The sequence below is a fragment of the Heloderma suspectum genome, chromosome 10, assembly GCF_057233095.1.
Source record: "Heloderma suspectum isolate Gila_16-S chromosome 10, 16-S_ref, whole genome shotgun sequence".
In the NCBI taxonomy this organism is placed as follows: Eukaryota; Metazoa; Chordata; class Lepidosauria; order Squamata; family Helodermatidae; genus Heloderma; species Heloderma suspectum.
Window position 1 is genome coordinate 7,917,889 of NC_139467.1, and position 23,460 is coordinate 7,941,348.

General features: G+C 45.0%; 1 protein-coding gene across 8 annotated transcripts in view; it reads left to right on the forward strand.

Moving 5' to 3' along the window:
- The window catches only part of BICRA (BRD4 interacting chromatin remodeling complex associated protein), a 113,832-nt gene that overhangs the window by 79,277 nt on the left and 11,095 nt on the right, over window positions 1–23,460 (forward strand). For 7 of the 8 annotated variants that reach the window (XM_084814924.1, XM_084814921.1, XM_084814919.1 and 4 more), the window contains 9 exons: window positions 217–282; window positions 1,951–3,957; window positions 5,256–5,561; window positions 8,469–9,176; window positions 14,103–14,433; window positions 16,344–16,471; window positions 19,103–19,228; window positions 21,942–22,006; window positions 23,072–23,220. In XM_084814924.1, coding sequence (XP_084671050.1) covers window positions 217–282; window positions 1,951–3,957; window positions 5,256–5,561; window positions 8,469–9,176; window positions 14,103–14,433; window positions 16,344–16,471; window positions 19,103–19,228; window positions 21,942–22,006; window positions 23,072–23,220 — 3,886 coding nt within the window. The remainder of the gene's footprint in view (window positions 1–216; window positions 283–1,950; window positions 3,958–5,255; window positions 5,562–8,468; window positions 9,177–14,102; window positions 14,434–16,343; window positions 16,472–19,102; window positions 19,229–21,941; window positions 22,007–23,071; window positions 23,221–23,460) is intronic. The other variant, XM_084814925.1, reaches the window with a different exon arrangement.

Consider the following 23,460-nt stretch of genomic DNA (forward strand, 5'->3'; position numbering starts at 1 on the left):
CAAATAAAGAAACAAAAAAAATATACCACCAACTGTTTGGAATGTATTTACAGTTCCTGGAAAGAAACCTAGCTGCAGAGAGGATGTTATCTAGCACCTTGGTCTGTGGATAAAGCAATACCATTTGGTCTCCATTTCATGACAGCCTGACTCCTTGAACACTGTCAACTTGAAATTTACATTCACATACATTAATTTAAATCTTTTTAATTACAGATTGACAGTGATGATCTCCTGGACAACACAGGAGATGCAGCCAGTGCCTTCTTTGAGGGTGCTGGGGTATGTATTTTTCATCTCAGTTTTGAAGCACAGTTTATATTCCTTTTAGAAACATCTCGTATTTTTGGAAATTTATAATTTTATAATGTTCAGTGCATGATGAAGGTACACAAGGACACAAAGTTACATTCCCAGGAGGGTAAGCAGGTATGACAGCAAAAAAGGCAAGCTGTGGTGCCACTGAACATACAGAGGCTAGCTTAGCCCCCCCCCTCCCCCCGCTAAAATGTTGTAGACAGGCAATAAGCACTGTGACATGCTGCTTGTGGTCACTTTATTGTAAAACAGAAGTTTATACGGATGTGCATAGAGGTTGGTCACAAACAAATCAAGGGCAAAATTGATAGGAGTGGAAACCTCTCATTTCTCTTGTGTCATTTGGAAAAATCCCATCTGCATATTACTACATTTGATTCTGGGCCTGACCTTTGTGCCTGTGCTGTAATAAAACACACGTGATATCTTACGTTAGCTACTTTTACAGTTAAAGTAAGGCTAAGGAGATGGGGAGACAAGTGCAAGGAGAGTTCACCCCTAGACTGTTTATAGTTCTAATCAGTTCCCTGTGTGACATTCCATTTATAACCTCAAGAGTGATTTGATTTCACCCACACAGTTCCTGATATGGGGTTCAATGCAAACTGGTGGTGCAGTGGTAGGATTTGCATGGCCAGCCCACATTTGTTTTGAACCACTTGTTTGGAATGTTGGTTGTCTGTGTGGGTTTTGCATTTGCTGTTCTCTTGCTGTCCTCTTCCATCCTGGTGCTTTGTTCTGCCCTGTGGGGAGGGCTTGATCACGGTGATCAGCTTAGTAAAGGTTGGAGGGTTGCTAAAGCTTGGGAAAGATTTCTTTCAGAATGAGGTCAAGATCTTCCATTTGTGTGCCTTGGGAACCTGGATACTGAAGTGCTTTTGTCTTATACCAGATGTTTTGTTGCGAGGCCTGATATAAGACAGAAAATACTTACTGTTCTTCATCCAGTATAGGTTGCAGTCAACAGGGTATGCGTGCACTGTAATAATGTATGTTAAGGGTTGAACTAGGCATGACATGGGAGATCTATGATCAAATCTCCTAGCATCTTTTTCCTTATCTTAAAGCACATGGGTGTGGGTGGCTGATTTGGATTAGGTACTTAGCGGGCGGGCGGGGGAAAGTAACCACTATCCTGCACCATTTCACCAACTTAAATTACAACTTCCAAACTGTACTCAAATTGTATCTGTCTTTTTCCTCTTCTATGGCTAATAGCAACTGGGATGGGTGGAGCCAATTTAAATTATGGAAATGGTAGAGATATGAAGGTCCAGAAAAACATCCCAGAAAAAAATGGGGGGGGGGGGGGACACACCAGGATAATTCTGATTTTTTCTGTTTTTTCCCCATTTTTCCAGCTTTTTTCTGGGCCTTCTCATCTCTAGGAAATGGCATGGGAAATTAAAGCATATATTAAGAAAACAAGCTTATTATATAATTAACAGAGAGTTGTTATAAAACATTTACATAGGCACTGATGAGAGACTAAATCCAGAGTAAAAGAAGATGTTCTATTGCATCCAGTAAAAATACAAAGTTTCTGAGCACAGAAAGATCTAAAGATTATATATTCAGGTAACTAAAATCTTTACTCTTCTCCCTCTGTGCTTAATCCTCACCCTTTTTTAGCTGCACGTGCAAGAAACCTCTGGCAATCATCTGAACACTGAACAGAGCCAGCCGACAACCAGTGTGGACTTAGACTTCTTGGAAGATGACATCCTGGGCTCACCTTCTGGGAGTGGGGCCAACCTGCAAAACTCTGACCAGCCCTGTGACATCCTCCAACAGAGCCTGCAGGAGGCAAACATCACTGAGCAGACGCTGGAGGCAGAGGCAGAGCTGGACTTGGGGTCTTTCCAGCTCCCTACGCTCCAGCCAGTGGTCCATACTGCCTCCGATGGGACTCCACAGATTTTTTCCAGTGGGGCTGACCTTATTGGATTGCAGCAGCCTGCAGTCCTGACCCATCAAGCACTGGTGCAGCAATCGGTAGGGGCTGACGTTGTCAACAAGGCCATCAGTGTCCAGCCTTTTCTCCAGCAAGTTGGCTTAGGGAATGTCACCATACAGCCAATTTCCAACCTTCAAGGGTTGCCCAACGGGAGCCCCAGTGGGGCGCTGGGCATTGGGCAGATCCAGGTTGTTGGTCAGCAAGTGATGGCGATTAACCAGCCCACTCAGCAGATCATCGCTAAGCAAGTTCAGCCATCCCAAGTGGCCACCATGCCAGTTGGTAGTTATATCACTCAGACAGCACCAGAGCAGCAGCAGGTCACCCTTGCCTCTGCTGGAGTGCCTCCACAGAATGCAGGCCTTGTCATCCAGAAGAACCTCCCAGCAGTGGCCACGACAACACTGAATGGAAGCTCCATGTTTGGGAGCGTGTCTGCCACACAGGGCTCCCAGCCTCTCACGGTTACATCAAACTTGAGCAGCCCACTGGTACAGGCCCAAAATGTGATCATTCACCGGACACCCACACCAATTCAACCCAAACCTGCAGGAGTCCTCCAGCAGAAGTTGTATCAGATCACTCCCAAGCCATTCGGCCCCAACAACACTACCCTAACCATCCAGAACGAGGCTGCCCTCCAGCAACAGAAAGCCCAGCAGAACCTAACCTTCATGGCAGGCAAGGCAGGGCAGAATGTGGTGCTCTCTGGCTTCCCACCAGGGCTGCCTGCCAACATGTTCAAGCAGCCCCCACCACAGCAGCAGGCCCTTAGCAAGGCCATGAGCGTCCACCTGCTGAATCAAGGCAGCAGCATTGTTATCCCAGCACAGCATGTCCCTCAGGCCATGCTGCAGGGTCAAAACCAGTTCCTTCTCCCAGGACAGCTCACAGGCACATCTGCAGTTCAGATCCCCCAGCAGCTGTCGGCCTTGCAGGCTAACATGGGTGGCCAGATCTTAACCACCTCACATCCTAGTGGACAAACGCATATCATCACCAGCCAAGGGCCTGGCGGGCAGTTAATAACAAATCAAGCGCTGCCTGCCCAAATCCTCACCAATCAGAACCTGGCAAGCCAGCTGAATTTGGGGCAGGTGCTAACATCACAGAATGCACATGGCACTGCCCACATTCTTTCTACTCCTATTCAGCTGCAGCCTGGGCAGGTTGGCCAGCCCACTCTCTTCCAGATGCCCGTCTCTCTAGCTGGTAGCCTGACAACTCAGAGCCAGCCCACTGTTGCAGCCTCACTGGCCAGCAGTGCCATCAATCAGACCGGCCAGACTGTTATCCAAGGAGTCACCCTGCCTAACCAGGTGGCTATGTTAAATGCCACTGAGAATCTCAACCAAACTGTGACCATCCAAGCACCTCCTAGTGCCAGCAGCCAGAGCCCGGGTCTCATTCAGCCACAGCCAACCCCCAGCACCAACCTGCTGCCAAGCAGTGACCAGGCCAACCTATTAACCGTCCAGTCCACCTCCCAGCCTTCTGCTCCTTCCCAGCTTCAGTTGAATGTACAGCAACAAACTCCACCACCTCAGCAGCCAGCACAACTACCCGTGACTTCCCAGCCCAGTCCTAACCTGGTGGCATCTAGTCCTGAAAAGATCATCTTGGGCCAGGCAACTGGTGGAGCTGTCATCTCCCAAGATTCCATGCAGATGTTCCTACAGCAGGCAAGTGGAAGGTTTTCTAGAATGATGGCTAATCCTGCTAGTTTGGTTAGTCCAGCTTTCCCCAACCTGGTGCCCTCCAGATGTGTTTGACTACAACGACCCATCATCCCCAGCCAGTGGCCTGTGCAGACTGGAGTTGATGAGAGTTGTAGTCAAACACATCTGGAGAGCATCAGGTTGGGGAAGGCTGGGTTAGTCTGCCTTGTCTCTATTTGGAGAAAGCTCTGCTTATTAAGGAAGTATTAATGGATAAGGAGTCAAGAAAGGTGTGTGGCCATAACTCCACAGAACTGTCAAAACACCAACCATTCTTTTCTTTTTTTTTTAAGGCTTCGAGAACTCATGATAGTTGGGAAAGCTTTTAAAGATTTCTACTAAAAACTGAAAAAGATAGTGGAAGGCTGGGTCAGCCTCCCAGTCATTAAAGAGCAGAAGTGTCTTTGTCCCATGTTGCTGCTGCTTCCTTCCTGTCCACCCCATAACGGAAGCCCGTTCTCTTTGCCTTGTCCCATAGACCTTAGCACCTATGCTCTTCTGATACCTCACTCTTTGCCAGCCCCACCTTTCCACAAAATTTGCAGCCTTCTCAAAGCAGAGTTTGGCAGATTAAGTGATGGAATTCAAGTAGATATAGGCCAATTTGTCTAATGTTAATGTATGTTAGGATATGAAAACTTACAATATTCAGATTTCCAGGTTGCAGAACTGAGATGGGGTGAGCATTGTGGAAGTCGAGCCCCCTGTCACAAGTGATAATATGGAGACCTTTTTCACCTGGGTCAAATTTCTACAGATTTGACTGTTCACAAGCAAGGCAGGAGAGCAGTTTATGTGTGTTTGCCATTCATGCATTGCAACTGCATGTGTACCCAGTACTGGCAGCCATTATGAAGATCATTCTGTGACTAGAAATTGCATTCTGTAGATGGGACTGGAGCTCTCTTTGAATATGAGGTATAGGTTATATGGCTTCCATTGACTGTGAACATAGATCATAAAGGAATTTGCTTTTCCATTTGGCCTAAAATAACCTATGAAAATCAGCATCAATGTGACCTTCTACATATTCTTTGTTTTCGTTTCTTTCACATTACGCAGTTGGCAGGATGGGGAAACTAGAGGAGAGACTCTGAGATCAGAATTTTGGATGTAATTGTTAGGCCATGTCGGTACTACAGGTTTTCTGCTCTGGGGGGCTCAGAGTTTGTACATACAGGGTAAGCAGCGTTGACAAGTGGGTGGTTAAAGCGGGCAGTTAACATAAGCGTGGTCCATGCTAAATCTCTTGGAAATTTCAGAAGGATCGGAGCCAGCAGCAGCAGCAATTTTATTCGCCAGCCCTGAAAATGCAGCAGGAGAGCACTATGAACGAATCCACAGTACCTCCCCACCTGCCAATGCCTCTGCCCATCTACAGCATAGCCACCACCGCACTCAGCACCACAAGCAGTGTCCCAGCTTCTGTGATAGTCAGCAGCAGCGTAGGTGCAGCCCTGCAGCCGCCTGCCAGCCGAGAGCTGAGCCAGAACCACAACCTGCCACCAGTGGAGTCCAAAGTACCTCAGTTCTCAGCCGGCCCTCCCCAGCAGGCACTGGCTTGCCAGGTAGCCCTTACCTGTTTGCAAATCCACAAAGTCGCCTTGCTTTGGCCTGTTCTCCTGCCTCACTCCCTCCTGTCTAACATGTCTGGCCATTCTTCTTCAGTCTTCCCTTCAGCTTCTTTCTTTCTCCAGCGCATTCTCTGTGCAGAACACAAAGGGGGAGAGAGAGAAATATTAGCATCTCATTTAGGTTTGCACTTGCATTCTCTCACACTTCAAAACAAAGGCTAGGCTTGGGTGTTGGTGGTGACATGATTTCTCTGATAGCAACGGAAGTCTCCCCCTTGTGGAAATATATGAACCATACAAGGGGGATATTGCCACAAGTGCGGTTACTTCCTGGCAAGCAACCAGGAGGAATGTGGACACTTGTATGTTCCTTTTTTACTGTGTTTTTAGCAATAGCCTAATACGCAGAAATAAAGCAGATTAAGCTTTTCCTAACATTGAGAGCAAGAGATAAAAAAAGCTTTATTTGCTAAATTTCTTCATGCCTGGCTCTTGTTAGCAAAGGACCAGGGGGAAAAGCAAGAAAATATATCTACTTGTTTCTGCACAGATTAATCTCCTTAATGTTGATGTAGTACCATGGGGTAGCAGTTTGATCCTGAACATGTACAAATTTTAGGGGAATACAGAGAGGTCTGTGGATGCCACGCTGAGGTGTAGAAATAGCAAATGTGTTTCTTTCCTTGGGGTCACTGCAGAAACAGAACAAAAAATAAAGCAAAACGGTTCAGTTTTACTTTTTAAAGTTAAGTAACTGAAAATTTGTTTGGGACTTTTCCTGAGCACCACCAGAAGTCTTAATCTCTCTCTCTCTGTCATTTTATATCTACACAATACTTGCTTCAGGCTGCAATCCTGGATCCACTTGTCTAGAAGTAAACTCTATTGAATTCAGTGGGGACCTACTTTTGAGTAGAAATTTCCTAGGATTATGCTGTTAGTCTCCTATAAATAGGCATTATAATCTATGCAAACATTTGGTTAGTAAAGCAATTAGGTTCCCTGTGGTACCACCTGTACCTGCAGAGAATGGATCTACATTTTAATATATGCACCTTTTCTGCCATTGCTGTGAATATTTCATGCACAGTTCTGGGTTCCCCGGTTTTAATCAGTGTAACGCTGCAAAAATGGCATGGAATCCAGCTTTCTATTTTAGAATAAAAACAATCACATCCTATTTAATTGTCCATCCCTGCTCCTTTCAAATAAAACTTGTTCTGCTTTGAAAAAAGCAACACATAAGGGAAACAATTTAGATCATAGAGGACTTTACTTACCTCTCTCATCATGCACAGGTTAAGAACCTAGTGAAGATGGAAAGGTGGTGGTGGTGATGATGGTTTATGGAGCACCATCAATGTACATGGCATTTTACAGCATAAAAACAACAGTTCATCCCATCAAATGATGGGTGCATCAGATGAGCCAGTTTAAGATAAACCAGCTTAACCTAGTTCAATCTGGAAGCTTCCAGCTATGAAATAAAGCAGGTGGGCTATAGGTGCCTGCACACAGAGTTTGGATGGGTGTGGACAGCCAAGTGTGTACACACACACACACACACACACACACACCAGAAATGGGCAAATATCCCAGGTCCCCTATTTAATCTGCCAAAATGCTACATCACTTTTCCCCCTCTTCTTGGATCCTGTTGCCAGTCTGTGGCCCTTGCCTGTTTGTCTTTTCTCCCTGTTGCTGCTCTTGCTTGCTTCCCTTTCAATCCTAACTAACCCTGGTGGTGGTGCTGCTGCTGCCGCCGCCTTTTGTTGCTTTTCTTCCCGTCTTCTCTGTTCCTTCAGAGCTGTGCACCACACTTGTGATATGTTTCTATCTCCTACCAGAATGCACATCTTTTCTCCCTGTATATCTTGCATTTAAGCAGAGAGGTATTACTTGACAGTTCAACTCTTTTATAATTACTTGCATGTCTGTATGTTGAAAATGTTCAAGTGCTGGCTGTATTCTTTATACAGGGATTAGCCTTGCTACTTTGTAGGGATACCTTACACAGGGCTGGTGTAGCTAATGCAAGTTTTAAGATTCACAATTTTTTCTTGGGTGAGAAGTTGCGTGTAAGATTTTTGTAGGAATAGAGTAATTTCATGAGAACAGAGTAGTAACAGCAGGACTGGAGATGCATTTAATTTTAGGCTGATTCCGTAGAGCCTAGGGAGGTTCTTGCCCAGGACGTTATTACAGGGCAGGTGGAAAGGGTGGTGGAAAGGGTGAACCCCCTTCACATGGGGGTTAGAAGCCCCCCGTTCCCCAGAATTACAGAGGCCAGCATCCTCCAGCCTTTTGTGGCATGGTGTCAGAGAAGGACATTGATTATATTCATGAATTCCATTGGTACCAACCCCCAGCATAAGATTTTAGAGAGAAGCTTTTGGTTTAGCCATATCACTGTTTGGGTGGGGGAGGCAGGAGTAGAAGGAGGGAGCATATTAAGTGACACTCCTTGGGAGATGGGGCACCTTTCACATTTTATTTCCATATTGTGTCTATTTTCTTCACCGTGATTTAAAGGGGATATTTTTTAAAGCAACATCTGCTACAGCTAAACTCAGCAAACAAGCTGAGGCAGTGAAATAAATTTGGCAGGTGCCCATAAGTATTTTCAGTGGGGCAGGATGAAAGTGTGATACACTATCCCTGAAATCCTCCCCTTCTGGCTCAAGGTCTCTCATCATGTGAACCAGAGATGAAGGGAATGAGGGGAACAAGCAGCCTCTTTGACTCATGAAACTTGGCAATTGTGAATTTTGGAACTCAATAACTCTTGGCTGCTTTTGTTGGATGCTGGTGCCTAGATACATCAAGGTATCTTCACAAGAGACTTCTGACTCAATTTACCTGTTTCCTTTTTTTCTCCCCCCTCCCTCACCCTCTTTTCAGTTGCCTTCGGGACAGCAGAAACTTCCTGGAGCCTCCCCGTCACACTCGCTACCTCATCCTTCAATGGGGGAGAGCCCCCAGCTCCAGCCCACACACCTTTCACAGATGCAGTCTCCACACCAGTCCCGCCCTCCGTCGCAGCCCCAACCTCTTTCCCGGCCACCCTCCCGGCCTCACTCAAGGCCTCCTTCCCAACCGCAGACTTTGTCCAGGCCTCCTTCTGAGCCCTTGTCACGATCCTGTACCCCACAAACTCAGATGCAGAGCTTGTATGTGATCCAGAATCAGATCGCTTCTTCCCCTCATGGCCCCAACCAGCATCCCCTGCGGCCCCCCTCACAGCCTCAGGTATCATTCCAAGCACCACAGGCCCAACCAGAGGGGCAACCCCAGCTGGCAACCCCTCCACACCTGCAGCTCCAGGTTCAGCTTGCTCCCCAGCTCCAGCCACAAGCTGAGGCCCAAGCACAGGCCCGGCTACAACCCCAGATTCAAGCTCCCTCTGAAGTGCAGCACACCCATTCCCCCCATTTCCAGCTTCAGTTTTCTGCCCAGGGCCCCATCAAGCCTCCCACGCCAGCCCAGACGCTTCATCTAACGCCAGAGCAACAGAGGAGTTTTCAGATGGTTCCGAATCAGTTCCAGGCTCTCTCGGCTATTCCGGCTCCCATACCTCAGCAGAAGCAGATCATGGACCGGTTTCAGCAGGTAAAGCAACTGTATATATTTATTTGCAAGATGCATTACCCTGCTCCACATCCAATAAAACATTCGAGTAGTGAACAGTAACAAGGGAAGAATTATTATTAGTATTATTATTAGTATTATTAATATTAATAATAATAATAATAGAAATACAGCATTAAAACCTTCAAAAGCAACTTAAAATAATTTTTTAAAAATTACATTATGCCAATAAAACTGTGGCTGGTTAGTCAGAGAAGCCTTCTTTAAATAAAAATGTCTTCAGGGGACAAAAAGAAAGCAGTATCACTGCCTGCCTGATATCAACAGGCAGGGAGTTCCATAGAGAGGGAGCCAATACACCAAAGGTTGTATTATTTATTTTATTACATTTCTATACCGCCCCATAGCCAAAGCTCTCTGGGTGGTTTACAGAAGTTAAAACATTAAATACAATATAAAAAGTTTAAAAGCCATTTACATAAAAGCACACAGACAATATACACAAACAACATATAACTAAAAACAACTTTGAACTGTCAGTCATAACTAAAGACACATCCAGGACCAATTAAACTCATCATGTGCTGCCAAATGCCTGGGAAAAGAGACAGAGGTCTTAACCTGGTGCCGAAAAGATAATAAAGGTGGCACCAGGCGGACCTCATCGGGGAGCTCATTCCACAGATGGGGGGCCACCACTGAGAAGGCCCTTCTTCATTGCTACCTTCCATGCTTCACTAGGAAGAGGCACTCAGAGGCGGACCTTAGATGCTGAATGTAGCATACAGGTAGGTTCATTTTGGGAGAGGCATGCCGTCAGGTTTTGCAGTCTCAAGCCATGTAGGGCTTTATAGGTTAAAACCAGCACCTTGAATTGAGCTCAGAAGCATATAGGCAGCCAGCGCAAGCAGACCAGAGTCGGTCTTATACTTATGTGCAGACCTTCTAGTCCCCAGTATCAGTCCGGCTGCCGCATTCTGCACAAGCTGCAGCTTCCAAACCGCCTTCAACGGCAGCCCCACGTAGAGTGCATTGCAGTAATCTAACTTGGAGGTTACCAGAGCATAGACAACTGAACCCAGGTTATCCCTGTCCAGATAGGGGCATAGCTTGGCCACCAACCCAAGTTGGTAGAAGGCACTCTGTGCCACTGGGGCCACCTGAGCCTCAAGTGACAAAGATGGTTCTAGGAGAACCCCCAAGCTATGGACCTGATCCTTCAGGGGGAGTGCAACCCCATCCAGAACAGGTTGAACACCCTCCACCCAGTCAGCAGAACCACCCACCAGCAGCATCTCAGTCTTGTCTGGATTCAGCTTCAGCTTAGGCCTCATCCAGTCTGTTGTCACAGCCAGGCACTGATTCAGCACATCCACAGCCTCAGCTGAAGAAGATGAAATGGAGAAAAAGAGCTGTGTGTCATCTGCATACTGATGACAGTGCACTTCAAAACTCCAGATGACCGCACTCAATGGTTTAATGTAGATGTTGAACAGCACGGGGGACAAAACTGACCCCTGTGGAACCCCATATTGGAGAATCCATGGGCCAAGCAGTGTTCCCCAAGTACCACCTTCTGGAGCCAATCCTCCAAGTAGGAGCGAAACCAAGTAGGAGCGAAACAGAAGGATATCATGGTCAATGGTATCGAAAGCTGCTGAGAGATCAAGGAGAATCAAGAGGTTCGCACTCCCCCTGTCTTTCTCCCAACATAGGTCTTCATACAGGGTGACCAAGGCTGTTTCTGTGCCAAAACCTGGCCTGAACCCCGATTGAAATGGATCCAGATAAACTATCTTCTCCTTTGCAGAAGATAGTTTATTGCTCTGTAGCCAATGAGGCTTTTGCAAAGACATCAGACTAAAAACACAGAGCAAGGGAGATACAAAGTATCAGCATACAAGGAAAAAAACCAGGCTAAATATAATAATAGAAAAGTAAGTAATAGTTTACCAGATTGTCCACAACTGATTGTATATTTGAAACATTTTTAAAATAGGTAAAATAGCCCAATAGCCTATATTGTCATCTGTCAAAATAAAAGATTTCCTCTTCCCTAGAGACAACAAATTTAGCAGTACTGCATGTCACAAAATAATCTGTCCCCACCAATAAAAATAAATATCTGTTTAAGCAGGAGTGATCTCTGATACCAACACTAAGGGGATCAAGATATCAATTCCGCAGATCTAGATACAATGGACATTCCAAAAGGAAATGAACCAAATCCTCTACAATGTCTGTTTGCCCTAAGTTGGCCACTATACCATTCCTTAACCTCCATTAACTGCAGGGTGTTTTAACTGCATTTGGTTAAGACACATATGGGCTGATAAAGGACAAATATGGGGGCAATTTCCTGGGAAGGGCTGTGAAATCTTTATACCGCCTGTTGGAACAACACTTGGCCAGTAGTGCAATAGTAATCTGGAAGTCAACATCAGTCAGAAGTCTTGAGACTTCTAGATGGACACTGTCGTAGCCCCTTGCAATCAGATAGCCCACTGAGAAACCCATTTTAGAAATAATTTCATGCATTTTTGTGGCCCATGATTCTGCTGCCATGTCTATAAATGCCAGTAAGACGAGAGGAGAGGCCTGTTGGAAAATTATCTTGAACCAAAAATAAATAGCTGCCTTCTAAGCTCAAGTTCCGGCTGAACAACAGCATGCCCTCTCCCTTCAAACGATTGCCTTGGGGGTGGAGCTAGGAACACCCAGGGTTCCATACCGACATTCATGCTGTTCCGATTCCAGGGCTGCGATATCAGAGTGAATCCACACAGGGGCCCCATACAGGAGCTGGGACAGTAATTTGGTTTTATATAGCTCAAGCAAGGGTGTCGCTAACTTTCCCCCTGGTCCAGCTGAGAAATGAAAAATAGCGTTAGCAGTTGCATAAGCCATCAGTGCAAAAGCTTTCAAACGGGCAGACCAGGATCCAAATTTTTTAAACGTCACACCCCAATATTTATATGAATCAACCTGCTCCAGCAACTGGTTATCCAATTTACATCGGTATTTCTTCCCAAACACCATTCGTTTTGGAATAGTTAACTTGTAAAAGTTCTCTGTTGCAGTATGAACTTAAGGCTCTCAGAAGACTACTCATCCTCAATTGGGTGGATGACGAAGAGAATTGCATAGTCAGCATACAATAGAATAGAAATATTCCTTTCTCTTAATCGGAGTGGAAAAAACCCTGTACCCGAAAGCGAGGAAACTATATCATTAAGATATTAATTAAATAAATGTGGTGCTAATAGGCACCCATGTCGCATTCTCATATTCACAGTAATGGCTTCTAATAAACTGCCCCTCGAAGTGACTCATAACATGTATACCAGAGTTACCATACAACCCCTGAATTCTCCTTAGCAACATACAGTCCATATTCAAAAGACCCAGTTTGTGCCAAAGATGAGGCCCAGATATGGAATCAAAAGCAGCCTGAAAATCTACAACAGCAACATAAAGAGAGTGATGTGGTAGGGACATATATTTCCTTACCAGGTGATTCAGGAAGAAGCAGTGGTCATCTGTTGATCTACCATGGCAAAAATCTGCTAGCTTCGCCAACAGAAGATTTTCTGAACCAACGCAGCTTTCTAACTTATCCAGAAGGTGCCTCGCTTACCATTTGCTGACCACATCCAAAAGGCTGATAGGATGATAGTTCTTGAGGTCAGATCTTCAACCTTCCTTGTTCCTAGGCACCACAATTGCTATCGACTAACCGATAGGAGAATGTTCAGTTTTATCAATAAGTGTAAATAAGGTGGCTAAAGCCACCAATCAGCAAAATTGATCATAAAAATCAGGAAGAATTCATCGCAGAAGCCTCATTTGATGACCTCAGTGACCAGGCAGGCTGGTGAGGGAGAAGGTGCTCTCTGAAATATCCTGGTCCCAAGTTGTTTAGGGCTTTATTCACCAATAGCATTAAATTGGTGGGAAAGAGAATCAAGTTAATTATGAACCCACTGAATTTCTCATATCTCATCCAAATAATTCCCTCTGTATAAAATAATGTACAATTTCTAAGTGCTAATAGATCATGACATTTGTGACACACACCTTTGAGCCAATCTCTGGTGTAATGCAAAGGCTCCAGAAACCAGACCTTCCTCCAGACCATCCCCCCACCCCCCACAAAGCATATCTCTCTTTGTCCCTTCCTAGGCTGGGGAACCCAGAACCCTAATAATGCTTTATTATTCCCTCCTGGATTCTTAAACTGTAATCTGCACCCACCCCACACCCTAGATGTTCCTTGAAAACCAAACAAAAACCCACCCTGGAGCATAGTCTGCTTTACTCCAGACATGCAGTAAGAACAAGCTGTATTAAAATGTCACAACCAGTTGTCAGATGTAGACAGCCTACATTCTTACTGTTTGTGTATTCTGACTCCTGCCACTAGGAGGCATGGATTCCCTGTCCTAATATAGGCCCAACCAAAGCCAGCTCTTGTCTTTGCTCAACAAGTTAAGTACAGAAAGCCGAGTCTCTGTCTGGGGGATGCTTATATCAAGCATTTTAAGCAGTGGAGACTGAAAGGAGGGTGTACTTTATAAAGCACTTAGAATATTTAAATATAAGCATTGAACTTGCTTTCCTGTTTAAGTTCTCAATCACATTTGTTGAGGTTTAGTATGCATTCTTTGACACCCATATTCCCAGATGTGTGGCTGAGTGTTGCCATTATTCAGTGGTTGAGGAAAGGCATTCTGTACATGTTCATAAGTTGTTATATTGCATACTTCCAGCATTGCCAGAGTGGCTGCGTGACCAGCCAGATGGGCGATTAATAAATTTAATTTAAAAAAATAAAAAAAAATTGCCAGGGGTTCTGAGGCTTTGTCCTGGTGAGGCCTGGCTCATGTTACAACCTGAAAGAGTCGGTGTCTGGATATTTTTTCATTCTCTGCTTTTTTATCCATGCAGGTGCCCCAGGGGATTATCCTGCAAACAAAACAGCCAACTTCCACTAGCCAAGCCCCGCCTGTGCTGAGCCAGTTCAGCAGTCAGCCATCCTCAGTCTTGGTTAGCAGCCAAGGTCAGCAGGTCACAGTGACGACAGCTCAAGCACCACCAGTTCATGGCCATGCACCCGTGCCTGCTGCAGTTCAGCCTTCTAATACAGGTTCAAGCAAGGCAGCTCCTGTGCTTGAAAAGGGGCAAGTTCAGAGAGGAGGAGGAGGAGGAGGGCAGCCTGCACAGCCTCCAGCGCACCTCCAGCAGCAAACGCCTGTATTGGTCAAATCAGCATCAATACGTAAGACAATAAAGCTCTGCTTTGTATGTCTTTGTCGCTGAGTTTGGGAAAGGGAAGAACTGTATTGTTTCATCAGTCCTTTTGACTGTCGCGCTTCGTATTTTGCTTTGTGTGTTTGTGTATGTCTGCCTATTGATGAAGGGGTAGGGCAGAGGGAAAGTTTCTTATATCTGTTGCTCTTGGGTCTTAAATGTCTGGGTGTACACATTGCTGCCTGTGAATCCTGCCATAAAGCAGGTATCTGTCACCAAATTCTGTGAGCTTGTACAATGAGAAAAGGAGGTGGGGAAAGAGCATTGCTAATAAGTGTCCTGATCGCTACCCAAACACTGAAATAACCTACACTGAAGATTGCTGATTGTTGTTGTTGTTGTTCAGTCATTCAGTCGTGTCTGACTCTTCGTGACCCCATGGACCATAGCACGCCAGGCCTTCCTGTCCTGCACTCTCTCCCAGAGCGTGCTCAAGTTCATATTCATTGCATCGGTGATGCTATTTAGCCATCTCATCCTCTGCTGTCCCCTTCTCCTTTTACCTTCAATCTTTCCCAGCATCAGGGTCTTTTCCAGAGAGTTTTCTCTGTATTCATTTTATATATATTTTGCTCTCAAAAAGAATGATTCAAATCATTAACATTCCTCATGAAAGTTTGCATAGATTTTGCTCCACTTGCATGTTTTTTTCTGAAACTAATATTTAAATGTTTGTGGGCTTTTTAGATGTTGATGCCTTATCTCCAAAAGCATGAACACTAGAAACTTGCTTTTAAAAAAGAAGGAAAGCAAGAATCTGCCCAACCCTACCCCCCACCCCCAAAATCCAGATTCTATGGGGAATTTGCCTCTGTGGCATTGCCAAAGGTGAACACGCCTGCTTGCCATGGCCAGGGGAAGAAGGCCACCATTGTTTTCTCCACTTTGATTGAAAAATAAAAAATGAGCTGACATACAACATGATTCCCCCCCAATTCAATTGCCCTTAACTTTCCCTGCAGTGAGTCCCACTACCATTCCACATAAGATTAAAACATTTAGCTCCCCCCCACTCCCCCATTGTGCTTGTTAAAGATTCCTTGGCATGTTTTTTGAGAGCAGGAATGTTAGCCCTTGTGGCCTGGCCGAACTCCAGTATGAATAATGGCCTTCTCCCAATCCCTTGCAATGGAAGGGCCAAGAGTCTTTGCTTTCTGCACTTAACTGGTAGAGCAATCAAACAGCTGGCGTTAGAGTCAAGAGCAGGGATAGCCAGCTTACAAAATGTCAGGAGCCACTGTAGTCTCCAGAGAGTGATATGGGGGCTCGGTAGTGTTTTACTGCACAAACCTTCCAGGATTTTTAGTTTCCATAAAAGGTTGCTGCCTTCTTACAGTAAGTGCTTCACAGTTACATGCTCGGAAATAACATGGGCATTATGAGGGGTTCAAAAAAACAAAACAGCAAGCTTAGGAGCCAGACAGATTTTTCTAGAAGCCAGCTTGGAAGGAGTCAGAAAGAGAGACTTGCATGTGCTAATGAGAGGAGAGATCCTGTTCTTGCTGATGTGCTCTGGTGTCTTCCCTCCACACTTGCCCTTCTTCCAAGCAATGGTTAGTTGAGAGGGGGCAGGCCTCAAGCCTCCCTAGAAACCATAGCCTCTGACTTGGGAACTTGCCCTTCTCTGTGTGGCTCCAAGTTGCAATTGTGTGAAGTAAAGAATGAGGTGGCGGTGGCAACCAGATCCCACACACAACAGCAGACATGGGAGGAGGAAGAGGATAAACCTGCTTCCTGCCCTTTTTAGCCCACTGACACTCCCAAAGAGATATGTAATAATCAAGTCTGGAATCTGTATCCCTTTCTTAAGAACTTGAATGTTTTTATGTCTCATTCTGAAATCTTATTTATTTGTGTGTGTCCACCCAAATTCTCTAGCTATTGCTGCTGCAGCTCCTACAGAGAGCAAAACGTTTTCCAGCAGCTCTACAACCATTTCTGGAGGGAAAGCAACCACGGGGCAAGGAAAATCTTCAGTTCCTCTTGCCATACAGCAGCCAGTTCAGGTATGGTTGTTACAGCTGGCTAATGATTCTTTGCAGCAAAATGTATCCATGCTGTTATTGTCAAATATTTTTAGCACCAACGATATGCATCCTGCTGAAGCGCTGTACTGAATGTAGAAGCAACATTATCCCACCCAAAAGGTTTATTGTTGACAGATGAACTCTAAGCCATCACTGTTGTGGCCAGAACATGTATACATACATACCTCTTTGAGGGTGGTACAGTCGTCATGCAGGGACTGTACCACCTCAAAACTGCATGTGTGAAATCTATCTTTGGGGATGGGGCAGCTACATTTCAGAGCTAGCAGGAAGATACCTTTTGTATACTTCAGAAATACTATGACCTCTTAAGGCGCAAAGAGAACAATTAGGTACCCCTAATAATATGAATTAAGCCATTGGGGAGGGAGTGGAAGCTTTTCATCTTCCTGAGGGAATTAATGTACTTAACCAATTTATTTATACTGCAGGGACAGAGAATAGAGTGAAACAAAGTAACCATTCTGTTCTCAACATGTGATGCAGCTTTTTGGTGTTTGCACATGATTTGTAAAGTGGATACATGCCATTTTTCCGTAGTCACCTTATAGTTCTGATCTATATGCTTTACAAATTGGCCCTTAGAAAATTAGTTTGTTAAAAGTGTACAGGGCCACATATACTTTTATGGACTAAGCCCTGTACAGATATTTACATATCCTAATGGGATACATTAACACATGTAAGGAACACGGGACTATGCATGCTGGACATATCCCCAAAAACACTGTGTGCGCTGGCCTCACCCTCCTCAGTCCCTGGCCTCACTGGGTTGAGCAGCAAGATGTGAAGAAGGGTTCTATTTGTGGTCACTTGGATGCAGGTAGAACATTATGTGCCTGATAATGGATAAAAGTAGTTATAAAGCAGTTGTAACTACTATTCAGCTAAGTAAAAAAATCATTTATGTAGTCTCTGGACCTGAACTATGCGCAGTAGGTGATGTGAGGGAGTAAAAGAAGAGTGCGCAGTGCCACTTGAGTGTCCTTTCTACCAGTGCTCGTTCCTCAGCTTCTCCCCTTGGGAGACTTCAGTTACTGTGAACATACTTTCCCCTTTGGGGTTGTCATAAAACATTGTCCTTCTCTATGGATTCAGGTCATGAGTATTTGGCCAGCAGTGGCAGTGGCTGGAGTGCCTTGCCTTTCCGAAGGGAGAGCTTGCCTGTGAGTGGGAAATGCTGCTTCCCACTTTTGGGGAGAAAATCAAGGCAGTGTTAGAGCAAGACAATTCAGACAAAACAGAGTGTTCTCATGGGGCAAAAAAGTTGTGTGTGGGGTGGGGGGAGATGCAGAAGATAGTTTCAGCAACATTACAGCATGTGTTCCCCCATCCTTTGCTTACCTGTATGAGGTGCTCTGTCCTGGCCTCCCCCAGTTTTTGGGAGTTGGGGTTGCTGTTGCATCTTTGTGGCTGCAGTCCCAAGATGAGGTACTTGCTAAGGTTCTACGCAAGAAAGTGTTAGCAGTGTGCTCAAGTTCCCATTATATTCTGGAGACAGGCTGTTTTGTACAAAAAGTGCCCCCTGTTTGTGCGAACTGCCCTTTCTCCATAGAGTTCCCCATTGTGAGCTCTAAGTGTGCATGACATGAGGCCAGAGAGATGCTGTGTCCTCTGTCATCTCAGTTATGGTCTCCCTGTATGGGATATATGTTCTGCTGCTGGTGTGCTGTGATTCAGTGCTGAGTTACACCGTATTCTGTGCTTCGTTGTGATTATGGGCTGGGTGGTCATTGATGCAGGGATGGTGAATTTTTAATTTCCCCCACTCTACAGTTGAAATCAGTGGGAGGGAAATTCCCTACAACAGGTCCAGGGTTGGTGTAAAGTTGCACCATTGATGGGGGCACATCTGTGGATTGAAGGGATATAGGATTTGGCATAAGTGAGCTCCTCCCCTATGCTGTCCATGTCTCTGCCCTGTTTCAGCCATTCCACTGGTGTATCTTCGCCAGCGGAATGATCCTGGTGGCAGATTTTTTTGCCCACATGTCTGGCATTCTGCTGGCATAGCAGGGCGACAGCAACCACACAGATGCATTCGCAGAACAATCCTCCAGCAGAGCCATTCCACCAATAAAGATATGCCGATGGAATGGCTGTAATGGGGCAGAGATGTGGAAAGCACCAGGGAGGAGCACCCTTATACTACAGCTACTCAGCCAGCAGATCATCAATATAGGATTGCTCCTTTAACTACTGCCCATCACCAGTCAGATGTACCATCAGCCTGATTAATTTCTACTTGCAGTAGTATATTACTTTACATGTAGTTCTTTTCTGGGTTGTCATAAATTTATTCTTGATTTATGAAGCTAAGCTGAAGTGAACATCTCCACGCCCAGGGGTTTATATTGCTTTAATCAAGCTAGTTTAAATTAACACAGCTCTTTTAAAATGATCCATATAGGTAAGGCTTTACAAATGCAACACCAAAGAATTCACATATCGCCCCATCTCCACAGGTGCTGGCAATGCCTTAACATTCCATTTCCTGCTGTCTGTGTTACTGGTAACTTCCTTTGTGTATTTCGTTTTAATTCATTCCAATCCAACTGGCGTAAAGCTGCCTTGTTGCTTCTTTGGCAGACTAAGCCTGGAGTCATTAGCTCTGTGTCAGGCCTGAATCTTGGGAAAGGTCCATTGCAGCTCCAGGTAGTTGGAAAGGGCTTGCCACAACTCATGCCTTCAACACCTGCCCAAATTCCACAGCAGGTAAGGGTCTACATTAATATGCAGCTTTTATTCATGTAATTAAATAATTCTTCGGCAGATTTTTCCTTTTTGGCCTGATACAGGCTTTTTTTGCTGGCGTCATTGTATTTATTTTTTAATTCTTTAAAAGCAAAAGAGTACAGTGTATACATAGCATATAATACATTCTTTATATTTATGTTTGTTTATTATCTAGAACATTTTTATCCCAACTTTCCTTAAAAACATCAAGATGTCTTTTCAGTCAATTAAAATAATACAACAAGAACTAGAATACCATTTTAAAAAGCCTACAAAAATTAAAAGCAGCAGAGGTTAAAACTATTCCCAGAGGGGTAGCCCTGTTAATCTGTTGCAGCAAAACCAAGTCTCTTGTGGCACCTTAAACTAACACATTTATTACTATGACATAAACCTTTGAGGACTAGAGTCCATTCCATCAAACAATTAAAACAGTAATCGAAAGGCACCTAGTAAAATGATTAAAACCATTTTCAACAGAATTTAAGCACTTCCTTAAAAGGGAAGGTCTTTACAATGCTGTGAAAGGCCATTATTAAAGATCTAGCACCTGGGGAGGGAGTTCCAAAGTCTAGACGCAGTACTGAAAAGGTCCTGCCTTTGGTCCCAACAGATGGTTTTCAGGGGTCATTGGGACATGCAAGAGAGATTGAAGAGATTTTTTTTTCAAGGGAAGCGCTACCCCATCCAGCACAAGCTGAATCCCTATTCCTGGATCAGCAGTTCTACTGACCAGCAGTCCCTTTGTCTTGTCTCCCTTAACCTTCAGCTACTTATCCCACAACCAACCCATGACTGCCTCCAAGCAGGATAGAGGATATGAAGATCCTTTATTATACAATAAATATAATCACAATGATAATTCTCTAGAGGCCTGATGTTCACAATTGCCATTATAATATAATTCATACAATTCATTACATTAAAATAGTAATCCAGCCAGTATAGAAAACATTTCCAGAACCTTTGCCCTCTTTTGTATGACATCCCTTCAGGTCTTTGAAGGGTGCTACCATCTCCCCTGCCCTCAGTTTCCTCTTCACCAGGCTAAACATACCCACTTTCTTCAAGCTTTTCCTCATAGGAGTTGTTTTCCATACCACAACCATCTTCATTGCCCTTCTCTGGACCTGTTCCAATTTGTCTCCAGGTTCCATGATTCTATGAAATGGAATATCCTAGCAGAATTCCTATCACCTCCATCACTTTCTGTCAGTATCAGAACTTTAATTTTCTTGCATGGCCACCAGATATCTACTTGGTGGTGCCAGTTTATTTCACAAGCATATCTCAAAATACTGTTCCTCTTAATAATCCTAGTGTCGGGTTTCCCAATCCCCCCAGCGCACATGCTCAGGCAACCTGACACCAGGCACCCAAATCAGTGAGATTTCTTTATTGCAGGGAATCCCACGGCAAAAGCTTAATGGTTACACTCTTCAAAAATCATATAGCTGATGGTCAGTAGCTATAGGCTCTATGTAATTCCAGAACAGTCCAAAGCTAAACACTACTACCGTGACTGAGATCCTCATCAACGTGGTTTCTCCATTGCCATCTCCACCGTTCTGAACACAAGGGAAGGGACTCTGGATTCCTGGGTACCTAACCCAGACAAACCTTTCATGGGGTTCCAACCCCAGACATGGAAAGGGAATGATTCCTGGAATGAACCCATCAGGCAGTCAAGGGATAACTTCTTGAAAGGCCTAAACAACCCACTCCAAGGCCCATCAAGATCCAGGGAAGGGCATGCCCACATACGCAAGGAGTTCCAGACCACTGCTTTCGCATTGGTAACTCCATGCTGCATGAGTTCTGGCAGAGGGAAGTCCAAAAGTCGTATATCAAACCCAGCCTGCCGTACACTGAGCTGACCACAAACACAGACACACAATCCACAGCAATGAGAGTTCAAGTCTAGGAAAAGCCTCACAGTACTTTTCATGGCAAGTCCTTAACAATCCAAACTTCCAGTCCATGTGCAGAGTGCCTCCAAAAGCCCAGATGATGATGGATCCAAACAGAGAAGGCTTCAGGCAATGAAGATGAGATGTTCCTAGCAAAGGCACTTCGCCTTTGCATCAGCTTAAAAGGGAAGGTGTGACTGTAGGACACCCCTTCCAGATCCCTTGAGAGACATGGGCCTTTAGCCTTTCACCAAGGCCCCTGTGTAAACAGGGCATCACTGCTCAGCCCTCCAGCAGTGATGCTTCAACCTGGGCAACCCTTCTGCAACCCCCCCCCCCCCCCCCGGCCCTGGTCAGGTTCTCATGGACAGCTTCCAGCCTCCCTGCCTGCCAAGGCCAGACCAGCAGTGGACAGGGAGTTGGGTGACTCCCCCTGGCTCGGCTCTGAGAACACGTACAGAGATAAGCTCACACAGACTCTGACATTCCAGAGGCTGAATAGGCCCATACCCTTCGAGGCTACTTCCAATCAAATCCTGACTATAACCTACAAGGTCCACTGCAGTACTGAAGCTGGGCCTTGCCACCTAGCTGTGTTGGAAAATCCTTTATTAGTGCCATCTTCTCATTTGCCTCATTAAACACATCTCTGCATTCATCTGAACTCTCCAAAGCCAGCCCATGTGTTTATCTCTGTTCACCCTGACCCACAGTGGTGCTTTTCTGTGTGGTCTCCAATACACTTATTGCCTCTTTGTTCTTATGTTTCCTTTCCTCACCAGTATGACAGCAAGCTTGGAAGCCTGAAAAAGCCGCCTCCTATGCTGCAGCCCAGCAAGGAAGCTTGGTAAGTCTGTGCTGGAGGAATCCAATGAACATGGAGTCATAACAACATAAACAAAGCAGCCCTTTTAGATTTCTCATGGATAGGGGGTGCCAATTTCTCATGGCATGTGGCATGAAAAAAGGAAGATGTAGATTGTAAGATCCAAATGTTTGGGGACAATGTGATGTAGAGGATCCAGTGTTAGTCTTGGATTGGGGAGGCTTCAGTTTGAATAGCCACATGAGGCTTGGACCCATCACCAGTTACCTTAACTGGATCTCTGTGAAGTAAAGGCTGCCATCTAGTGTGAGAATTGCAGGCACAACCTACAGGGATATATTCGGGTGCCCCAACCCGTGGCAACAATGAAGTTCTTAATTTGAACCCGGGTTCATACTAGAAACTCCTCTCCACATCAGAACTCAGACATAGAAGGTACTGATAATAGGCCTGATGGAGAACGTGCTTTTTCCAGACACTACTGCTTATACATATTAAATTCAAACATAAAATAATTTCCCCCTCTCCTGTAGGTCAGTTCCCCCTCAAAACATAATATATAACACGGATGAAGCTGACTGGTGGGAGATTAAGGACAGATGAAAGGAAGACCATCTTCACACAGCACATAGTCAAACTATGGAATTCGCTACCACAAGACATAGCGATGGCCACCAATTTGGCTGGCTTTAAAAGCGGGTTAGACAGATCCATGGAGAAGGCTGGCTAGTAGTCCTGATGGCTGTATGCTGCCTCCATTGTCAGAGGCAGTATGCCTATGTACACTAGTCATGCCCTACTTGTGAGTTTCCATGGGCAGCTGATTGGTCAGTGTTTGAAAAGAATGCTAGATGAGATGGACCCTTGGCCTGATCCTGTATGGCTCTTCTTATGTTCACTGCCAAGTGGTAAACCTTAAATGTAATTCAAGAGGTTTGTTGCACCCAGCGTAGTTGGGGCTGAAATAAGTGGGATGGGATGGGATGGGAGACAATTATCTTCTGTTTTGGTATAGTATAACAATTTCTGGTATAACAAGTCCCCTAGGATAAAACTCACTTGCATTTTTTCTGCTGCTACCTTTAGTTTCTTGGAACAGCTACATAAACACCAGGGAGCAGTGCTGCATCCTGATTACAAAACCTCATTTAGGTCATTTGAAGATGCCTTACAGAGGCTCCTGCCATACCATGTCTACCAGGGAACCCTGCCTTCTCCCCATGACTATCGAAAAGGTGAGTTTATCTGAGAATCTACCACATCAGATTCAAGTGGATGGATTGCCTTTACTTTCCACAGCTTGTCCATTAGTTATGCCGATGTCAACTCCCAGGCTGTCGAATTCTGCTGCTCCGTATCCCTGCTGCTGCTGCTAGTCATGTTCCTTAGTGCCCAAAGCACTTCATGTACATTGGTGTTAGAATTCACAAGGAAGCTTGATATGTGGCTAAATCAGAATTGGTTTTCTCACCTCA